This window comes from Acartia tonsa, chromosome 11 (assembly GCF_053477335.1).
Source record: "Acartia tonsa isolate MP-2025a chromosome 11, ASM5347733v1, whole genome shotgun sequence".
In the NCBI taxonomy this organism is placed as follows: Eukaryota; Metazoa; Arthropoda; class Copepoda; order Calanoida; family Acartiidae; genus Acartia; species Acartia tonsa.
In genome coordinates, this window is record NC_137270.1 from 16,997,250 (window position 1) to 17,008,630 (window position 11,381).

Below are 11,381 nucleotides of genomic sequence, written 5' to 3' on the forward strand. Positions count from 1 at the left end.
TTGAATGAAGACGATATCGTTATAAAGAGTATACAACTTAAGAATTCAAAATTTTAAAATTATTATTTTAGCCATTTGTATAATTTGTTTTTGTTGGTACGGCCTTCATAGAAGAAAAATCAAATTATCCTCAATCCATTTTTGCTGCAAATTGATTAATGCATCTTTTTAGAGCTGTATTAGACATTGTACAAATGGCTAAAAAAATAATTTTAGAATTTTGAATTCTTAATTGGTATACTCTGAATAACGACATCATCTTCGTTCAATCAATCAATGTCTAAGAAATGTGGAAAAAAAACGCGGCATTCTTTTTAGAAGAACCCATCTCTGTCGTTATTACGTCAATGCCACTTGAAATTGCAATGCTTTTCGATAGAATAACCAAACTTTTTACGAGGTAGCTTCTCTAATTAATATTGAGACTACTCTATATATACGTACTTGGGTGTTTTCGGGCCATTATCTGCTTTTGTTTCCTGTTTACTGCCTCATCCCCCTCAAATAAAAAAAAATATTTTTTACCTCAATTATCAAATAAACAGATTTGACGTCATTTACCCTTTTAAACATTCTGTATTTAATTAATTTTAGGATTGGTTAATACAAATATTCATTGAGACTTTTTATATTATGTTAGATTCATAATTACTCTACATTTATTACTGTTCGTTAGTCCGACCCGTCTGATATGTTACGCATCTGTCTATATTGTCATTGTCTATTGTATTTTAAAACAGGTGAATGACGTAAACGTACTCTACGCTAACATCTCCAACCCTGTACAGATGACCAATACTCAAGAATAGATTTATACATTTTCTTTTGATTCCGTTAAAAAAAATATTTTAATAAATTACTAGAAAATACATCATTAGTATCTATGGGCTCTGCTTTTGAATGGCGAGGAAGGGGTCATAAATAAAGCCTAAAACTATCCTGAACTCAAGTTAGCAATTGTGGTTAACTATGGTTCAGAACCGTACGTCCTCTTTCTCTCTATGTGTGTCTTTTTCTATCTATCTCACTCTATTTGTTTCCCCGCTTTCTCTGTATCTATCTATCTATATATCTATCTGTCTGTCTGTCTGTTACTCTCGCTCCTTTTCTGTCTGTCTGTCTCTCTCTTTCTATCTATCTCACTCTATTTGTTTCTCCTCTTTCTCTCTATCTATCTACATATTTGTCTGTTACTCTCGCTCTCGCTCTTTCTCTGTCTGTCTGTCTCTCTCTTTCTATCTATCTCACTCTATTTGTTTCTCCTCTTTCTCTGTATCTCTGTATCTAACTATCTATCTGTTACTCTCGCTTTTTCTCTGTCTCTCTGTCTTTCTATTTGTATGTAGTAGAAACTAGATTGCACAACATGTCAGTGTCTAATAATGATCTTTCAACCCGGTCAATAACTTTCATCAGAATGGATATAAAATACGTGGATATTAAAACAGGGGAATTTATGTCGTCAATTTTAGTTGCTAATATAATCTTCAGATATTGGTAAATATGTATCTTCATGAGTCTTTAGGGGATGAATCGTTATAATAGCCAGCTGGGAGAAACATTTTATCAGGGTATGCAAGAATCACATTATCCACGTATTCTATATATCTATTGGCATATCTTATAGACTAAAGCACTGCGAATTTTAAAAGAAAAAAAGTTGACCCTCAAAATTTCACCTTAAAGTGATACTTTTCTAATAGTTTATAGTCCACTAACTCATAAGCAGTAAGAATTCAAATCCATTAAGTCCCTTCTAACGAGATATTGGCAACTTTTTGCACACATTTTTGCAAACGGCAATTATTTCCTTTATTTGAAGTTTTGGATAATAACATTTTCATAAAAGTTTTCAGTAATAATCATTTAAGATCCATTGTTGAGAAAAAATAACTGAAAAAATGTGTTTCCATGCAAAATAAGTTTAAAATCTAATGATTTTAAATATTTGCGATTTAATGGTAAAAAAGAATTTTTTTTTCTTTTTGATAGCCTGAATATGTTTAATTTTGTTTTTTATATAATCTATTCTTTGAATAGACATGCATATTCTTGCAGATTTTAAAAAAATTTTAAAAATCAAAAATCGAAATTGATCAAAATTTATCTATAGCCTTTGAAAAATACTTTTGATATTTTTAACCTATATAATCAATAAAATCAATGAAAAATAAAAAAAAGTTTTATAAAACAAACTTTTGGAAAAGGTTTAAGATAACTTCATAAAATTAGCATTTAAGTAGGATATTTTTTTTGTCTATTTTAAAAATGCAAATTAAACATAGTTAACGAATATTTAATTAGCAAGAATAGTAATAGAATATTTCAATAACTACTTAAACCTTTTTGAGGCTATGTTATTTATTTAAACAGAAAATCTATTTTGTCAGAATTATAAAAATAATGAAATATTTTCAAACAAGCTTGCAAAATAAACGTAATTTTATCAAACTTCCTCACAGTTTTTAGAAGATATTGTTGTAAAATATTAATTATTAAAATAAAATCTTTAATTTACAATGTTTAAAACACCTAAAAGTAAATTCTAAGCAAAATTAGATTTATTCTCTAGATTTAGAGTAGCTGCACTACTTAAAAAAAACATATAGTATTGAAACCTACAGCTGATCAAAAACAATAGTCATAAATTGGTGGTTTACAGATATCTAAACATATATATACACCTTACAGATTTATTTTTAAGATGGAATGTAAAGTATATTATACGAGATGTCATTTAGTAAAATTTTAAACAAAATAATTTTCATTAATTCATTAACAAAAAATAATGTTATAAATTTAAACTCACAAAGAGACTATTGTGTATTTTATTATTATTTTCTTTCTGCAATCTGATTCAAAACAAATTTTTTCTCTCATTCAAGTCAGGGATGAGTTTAGTACCAAAAAAAATAAAACAAGTTGAAATACTTTTAATTTGATTTGATATTATTGTATAATATTTTCTTTTATATATAATTTAAGAAATATATTTATAAAATATTTACCTGTCATAAAGACGACATATAAAAACAACATCCTTATAAGGAAATTAAAATCTATTTTCAAAATTTTCAAATTCATTTTATGCTTAAGAAGGGACGAGAAGGAATTGAAATTCAACATTAACTTGTTATTTTGCTTGTATATTTATCATATTTGTTTACAGTTTATTGGTAAAGTTTGGTAATACTTTATTTCGAGTCTATCATGCAGTGAAAGTAGGGCAAATTAATACTCATCTAATCAATGAATCTTATTATATAAAGTACATACTATGGTTTTATTGTTATTTTTGATCATTAAGATCTCGCTAACCACTAAATAAATTTAGTTCTCCATTATGAGGAAGCTATGTGTAGGTACCGGCATGGTTTTAGGCTTTTTTTTAAAGATTTAATTTGTGTTTTGTTCAAATACAGAGCCCCTATATGAATGCTAAAGGCACAGCCGCTAGTTTAACCAAATTATAAAATAACTTTAAGAGAATCTGCTACTCTAGTTAAGCACATGACACTCCTTATGACCTTCCATCATAATTCGTAAAAATTGAAGACGAATCGAATTTTGAAGAAACATTTTGCACATCAATTGAACTATTTTTTGAGTAGCTTCCCTCACATCGCAACTGTATCACAAACAATTAAACTATCTTTTTTATGTTAGGTTGAAAAAAGGTTAGAAGATCCCCACAGGATTAAGAACTCTACAAAGACTAGAAATAATTTTAAAACAATTGAAAATATGGTGGGAGGTCAAGGAATAACTTTGAGTGAAAGAACAATATACTATTCAAATATCTAAATAAATATACGATTTTTAAAAATGCGAAAAAATATGTTAAATAACGCGCAATAAATATTGAATACAATGCAAAAACTAGGGTGGATAAAATAAAACACAAATCATTGTATACAACATGCATATAGTTTATATATTTCAGGAATATAAAGAGTATAATAGGCGATAAATTGATGTACATCCCCAATGATAATTAATAAAATTCCCTCTTCTGTAGATTACAATCATTGCTTGGTTTAAACCAATCGAAATTCATTTAAGTCCCCAATGTTGTTAAGCCATCGAATAAGAAAACGAAAGAAGAAATTTTGAGGACTAGTGTAATAAACAGCCTATTTTCCCTTCCTTCCTGAATAAATTTAGGTTAAGTACAGGTGAATTTAAAAGATGGGTTGTTTAAATAGCAGCAAGGTCCTTTTTAGAATTCCACGTTATAATTATATACTAGCGGCTTCACCCCTAGCCTCTAGGGGCTTTGCCCTTAAGATTTGATCAAACTAATCTTTCATATTTTAGAATTAAAAACCAAAAAAAATCAAAAATAAATATTGGGGGGGGGATTTTACATTTTTTGGAAAGTTGAGGTTGACCCACCCCTCAAGAAAATAGCTTAAAACCATCCCAGGACCAATCGGTATATTCCCTGAAGAGTAGAGCCCAATCGGTTCAGTGGTTACTGACAGGGAGTAAGGGAGGGGACAATGGGCAATTAATTCAATATAAGAGTTATCAAAGAAAGGGCATGAAATCCAGTTTAATCCAATAAATTTGTAGGAAATTATAAAGGGATTGTTAATTGAATAATAGATTTCCATAGCGTCATGTAAAGTGAAATCACAACTTGTTTTTGATGAAATATATTGAGGTTTTTTGGTGTGATTTTTATATTAAAAGATTATTGGACCCGGCCAGCTCCTAGCAAGAATATGACTGCCCCTTTTTATTCTGTTTATTTCCCTTGCCCCTTGCCCCTTTCCCCCACCTCCCTTCTCCCTTCCCCCCGTCTGCTACATTCCAAACTAACACAACGAGTGTTTATTTCCCTTCCCCCCACTTCCCTTATCCCGTCTCCCCGTCTGCAATATTCAAAACATACATAACGAGTAGCGGCATTCTATGCGCAAGTCCCCAAACTCAGTCAGAAACTGCTAAATTCTTGCACATTCCCTTTAAGCCAGTCCCCAAAGTCTGAGACTCCTAAAAATTGAATATTCGATCCATTGTCCCCTCCCTTACTCCCTGGGTTACTGAGATCTTAAGCTTCAGACGGACAGACAGACACCACTCTGCTTTGTATTATAGATGTGATAACAAGAATTTCAAAGTGTATTTTAAGGTGCCTGTAAATGAATGACGTCATACAATACAAATGACCAATACACAGACTAAATTACCATTGGTAGGCCAGTATGACGTCATTTTTTATAGGAACTATAAAAAGATTTATAGATAAGAAGATGATAAGATTTTGACTAATTGTCTTAGAAACCACCCTTTGTAAAAGTCAGTATTATAGGACAATTCTCTAATTAAAAGGGATTGAAATATGAATATGTTGATACCGTGGAAAACTGACTTTATGGATGTGCTTCAACTTCAAAATTTGTGTTCCTTAACAAGTTTTAAAAAGAAAGGACATTTCTAACATGCCTAAATTTACGAACAGATCTATCCACTTACTTTTTGTGAAGCTTAAAAAGAATTTGGACATGAATGTAGTATCTACCTATTCCATACAGAGTAGTACCACCACCTACTTTCATCCAATATCTTTTTTACTGCCGAGCGTATGGCCTATATAAAAACAACACACAGGACAGTGCAGGGAGGGGCTATTACACACACACACACACAAACACACATACACACGTGTACTGACAAATTTACGTTCATAACCGAGCACAGAAATTTACACACAATGATATTTTAAATTTCATCAAAGATCAACGGTCAAACAAATTGGCTTTAAAAAAAGAACTTAGTAATAGTGTCGAACTGATCATAACGTAAAAAAAATTTGCCAATGAGAGGCCACTATAAATTTTACCATTGGTCAATAATGTCCTCTCATTGGCTAATTTTTTTACGTCATAATTACTAGGTTAAAAAAAAGTTTGGGAACATCTTATAGTGCTTAATAAAAAATGACGTCATATAATACAAGTGATCAATGATATGTCAGTATTCATTGTAATTGACCAATGGTAAAATGTATACTGGCCTATCATTGGTCATTTGTATTGTCATTTTTTATTAGGCACTCTGAGCTGCTTCAAAGTTTGAGGGAAAAAATGTAAAAAATATTAAACATGAAAAAAGTCTAAAAAGCAGTCAATGGCTGCAAATGTTTTCAATTTGTCAAATATGGTGTCCCAACCCCAAGAAAATACCTCCAACCGCAAGACCAGTAGCTACATATATTCCCTGAAGAGTAAAGCCCAGTTGGTTCAGCGGTTACCGATATCTTAAACTTAAGACAGACAGGCGGACAGACATCGTTCTACCTTTTTTTAATGGCCTGACATCCGTAAATATTTAGTTATTTTGTCCATTGCTTAAGCCATGCAAATTTTACACACATGGACTTACTAAAATTGTAAGTTGTATTTTTAAACATGACCGGCTTTAGAGATAGGACAATGATAGTAACTTTAATCTATAAACCATTCTTTCCTTATAATATCTACATACATATCAACTAAACTACCTAAAGGAATAGCAAAATTCACTTTCTATTGTCCTAACACTGTCCACCCTGATCTGTAACGCGTAATAGTTATTTATCGCATAGTATTATAGACAGCTTTCCCCGGATAGTAAAATAATTTTTTTTAGGATTTTCATTTTGTTGGTATTGATATTAATTTATTATCCGTGGAAAATTGTCTGAATGAAATGTAATACGATACGATGCATGATTTTTTTTAGTTTGGCTAAAAACTCGTTTACTGGAAATTGGAATAGGAGTTTTCACTTTGGAACTTGCTCCCAACTTTCATATAATATAGTACATATATTCTATACATATATGTTATAACACAGGGATCAAAAGGGATAAGACAAATGACATTGAATTAATTTACATCTCCAATTTTAAATATAATAATCCATTCTGTAGATTGATATGATTGGACATTGATAGTTTGAACCAACCAATCAATACTTAATTAAAGATTTTTAATTTCAATCTAATTTATAAGGAGTATTAATATAGGGTCCTAGTACAAACGCAGGAGTCCGAAACGTCGGAGTGGACAAACGCAGGAGTGGACACTTCACCTAAACAAACCTATTTCAAACAATATTTTAGGTTTTTTAAAGGCTTAACCCCTGCGGGGGGCTTATTTGTACATTTATATCTTAACCTAATCTAACCGGTATGGATATACTTATTTAAATTAATATTCTAACACTCCTGCGTTTGTCCACTCCGACGTTTGGGACTCCTGCATTTGTCCTGGAACCTATATAGAAAATTGGGTATCATTATTATTTACTGTCCAATGTCCCCTCCCTCCCTGTTGTTTGCAGCTTTTCAATTATCCTCTAATTGAAACAGAACATAACATAATATTTTACAATCATATGTGGTTAAAATTTTCACCGGTGTCCTGGATAGGAAACAGGTTTTTTTTGAGTTACGTATGACAAGACCTATATTTCTATGACCAGGCATGTATGACGGTTCAGCACATAACTTTAATTAAATCACAGCTGATCATTTTTGTGGATTTTTTTAAAAATTACTTTTTTACCCAGATTTTCATAGTTTTTCCCCCCAAAAATCACAATATTCTCACATTTCCTGCTTAGTTATTCTAAATTCATGCAAAAAAGTATAATAGATTACAGCTATAACAAGATCAATAACCTCAATTGACTATTCTAAGATTTGTAGGTAAAACATAGATCTTGGATGTGATATAAGGTTCCTCTGAGGTTCCACCAAAAAAGCTTAAACAAATCATAATCAGCAATGATTTTGTACAATGTTTTCATTGTAGTATTGACAAGTAAATCACTTCTAGACACCAAGCATATGGAGGACTGGTAAAATTATTTCATTTCTGAAACCAGGGAAACTTGACAATTAGGGTTCCTACTACTGCCCTGTCTCATTTCTTTATCCTGCCTGCATGATTCGTCCCTACCTGAATGATGCTGTTAAACTTGCAGACCAACATTATGGCTTTCACACAGGCAGGTTCACCACCACTGCCTTACAGAGTATTAAAACCTTAATCAACAACAGCCTAAACAAGAAGAAACCAGTTATCAGAACAATGCCAGTTGCCATTTATCTTTCAAAGGCTTTTGACACTGTAAACAATGAGGTTCTACTGCATAATATTAATGCACTAGACTTGAAATTTAAATATGTGTACAAATCTGCCAAACAGGCTGACCTATACCTATACCATATACTATTTGAACTGTAAATTTCATAAATGCCAACAACTCACTCTAATTACATCTAGTTTCCTCTTCTGACAACTCCAACAGCTTAGGTCCCCTTATTTATTCTTATGTCAAGGACATAAAAGCTTACTTAGCAGTTCTTAATGATTGGTTAAAAGCCAGAACCCATTCATTTCTCCAGCCAAATCATCTACAATAGTCTTAACCACCTTTTCGAATGAAGCAGGCACTGTAGTGATAGTCATTGTTGAAACAGTACCATAAGTCAGACATCCTAAGTTCTTAGGTATTACATGTGACAATCTTTTCTATATCGACCATCTTGTTAAGGAGCCTTGAAACAAACTAAACCCTAAAAACAAAATGCTTTAAGCGCTCTCCACCAGAGGAAGAAAAGTAAGTCATAGTAAATACATAAGAAGCAATTTGCCAGTCCCTGATATTCTACTGCATTTCCATATTTAGTAATGCCAGCTGGGACAGCCTACTGTTTGCTGGAAAAGCTGCTCTGAGAACAGCCATCTACAGTCACATCATGAACCAGGAAGCATTTGTTACCAGCAATTTTCTACCATGAACTGCAGTAGATCCAAAATCATTACCCAGAACAGCTAAAACCACCCTTTCCCAATACTTTCAGGTTACAATGTTTACCTGAATACCTTGAAGGCCAGAGTAAACAAGAATCTGGTGTAGTTTGTGTCTGACACTGGCAAGAATTTCAAGAAACCATTATCATTTCAACTGCAACCACAACCCATCAAAACCTTTAAAAGCAGCCACAATACTGAACTGACTGTTTCCAATGATGATGAGCAGGAACAATCAATAACACAGGAACTATTTAGACATCAAGTCAGCAAGGAATCAATACTGAGCAAGCATGATAACTTGTCAATATTACAAGGAAAACTTTATACAGATTGCTGATTCTGAAGCATGTTAGTTTAAACTTCATTGGTGGAACCTCAGAGGGACATCTTATTACAGCCAGGAACTATGCCATAAGAATTCACGAGGCATGCATGAGGGACTTAAAAAGTGAGTATTTTTTTGTGTTGACTAACAAAACAAACTTAAGTTTTGTTTAACTGTTTAGACATTAATTCAAAAAACAACTTCAAATAACTCTTACTCAACTTCTAGACTACAAATCTTAGATTAATTAATTGATTCTGAAAGATCTTGTTATTGATGATAACATAATCTTTGGTTCAGCTGTCATCTATTATACTTTTCTTTAAATAAATTTAGATTAACTAAGCTGTAAATATGAGAACATTGTGTTTTTTTGGAGAAAAACTATGAAAATCTGGGTAAAAAAGTAATTTTCAAAAAAATCCACAAAAATGATCAGCTGTGATTTAATGAAAGTATTGTGCTGAACCGTCATGCATGCCCGGTCATAGAAATATAGGTCTTGTCATACGTAACTCAAAAAAAACCTGTTTCCTATCCAGGACACCAGTGTTTTCCCTTCGTACAACTAGCTGTGTCAGTAAAAAAACAGGGATCCTAAGGGATAGGACAATGGACGATAATTGATGTCATTATAATAAAGAAAATTACATCTCTTATATATATTTTGATTGGTGGAAAAGTTTGTACAAACCAATCTAGATCTAATAAAAGTAGCTAAAGATTTTTTACCAACGAATTACCGAGCGAACATGTTTATAAAACTTTTGGGTGATAGAATTGATTATAGTCTCCGACTTAAATGTCTCAGGTTGAAAGGCAGATAGGAAAAAAAACATGAACAGTTACAAAATCAACACATTTTTCTATTATGTCATCTTTGAAACTATCCATCTAGTTTGATGTATAGGCCAAGTTTTTACAAAGAGGGAGGGAACAATGGACTTTAAATAACATTGGTACTCAAAGTTTTATGACCACAATAATTGATTGTTGGCTAAAAAACTCTTAGTACCTACTTTATCTGAAAAGTTGAAAGTGTCCAAACTTTTCAACCAAGTATTTTAACCAACATAATGTGTGATAATTTATATTATTATCATTGGGGGATTTACATAAATTTATCATACATGGTCTTATCCCTTAAGATCCCTGAGTTCTTCCCTTTTAACATACACTTCCTTATATAATGTTTTCATATGGAAGGAGTTTTTACTCATCATCCACTACCACTTTTCTTCCTTCTTCCACCTTCCATCCATGTGTTATATAGTAAAGTATAGTAAAGGCAGCGCCGATGTTGTTTTTTCTTCAACTCTATGGTGGGCCAGGACGCGCCATCTCTTTTTGTGCTCTCACCCACTCCCCTCCCTGCACCACGTCATTTTTATGCTCGTCCAGTTAAGCTCTGTTGTAGTACGTTACTCCCTCACTCATACAAGATGTGTTTCTCTAATGTTTCTACACATTTTCATTGGGGTGGGGGGGGGGGAGTTTGGGTAAAAATTGTAGATATGCATTTTACCCCAACCTAAACCCGCGATCGTGGCTCAACACATAGTGCATCGCTCGTCGCCGGGGAGGTGATAGGTTCGAATCTCACGGCCTACACTGCGTCAGAAATAAAGACGTTAAAAATGGTTCCTAATGCGTGTCATAAATTGTATGAGTAGGGGTAATGCCTTGGCCCATAAACAGGCGCAACTTATGACTATTTACAATTAGGTGGTCTCAGACAAAGGTCAAGCAATCAAAGGGTTGGTTGTCTGATGGATGTTACTTAGCCCAATACCCTTGGGTGTTAGAGCATCTCATCCCAATACACATGGATTATGCTCTGGAGTCTCTAGATGATTGCTTTAATCGAAGGAGAAGCCCGCCCTTAGAGGTAATGGTAATTACCCCAACCTAAAAAAATAAGGGAGGGACATACAACCCTTAAACCATTTTCTTGGGGGGGGGGGGGCTGGTCAAGGAAGAGTTAATCAACAAAATGTAATTCATCCCCCGCCCAGTGTAATCATTAAAGGAAATTTACTTATGAGAAAACTGCTTACTTCAAATTGCCATTGCAATTAGAGGTATAAACCCATTCCTCTTGTGTATGCTATATTCACAATAATTTTCAAGAGCTGTATTGGAAAATTTTAATGTAAGTTTTGAAATGAAAATTTTCATTATTGTAAGGGATTTGTGTACTTAATATTCTTTATATTAAAGAAGTTACTCCTAGCCTTTAGGTG

At 32.7% G+C, this 11,381-nt stretch overlaps 1 protein-coding gene across 1 annotated transcript in view; it reads left to right on the forward strand.

The window, feature by feature from the left end:
• The window catches only part of LOC145331153 (uncharacterized), a 31,365-nt gene extending 22,568 nt beyond the window's left edge, over positions 1 to 8,797 (forward strand). Inside the window, exons 16-17 of the mRNA XM_080175779.1 lie at positions 7,806 to 7,851; positions 8,686 to 8,797. Coding sequence (XP_080031905.1) covers positions 7,806 to 7,851; positions 8,686 to 8,797 — 158 coding nt within the window. The remainder of the gene's footprint in view (positions 1 to 7,805; positions 7,852 to 8,685) is intronic.
• The last annotated feature ends 2,584 nt before the right edge of the window (positions 8,798 to 11,381 follow it).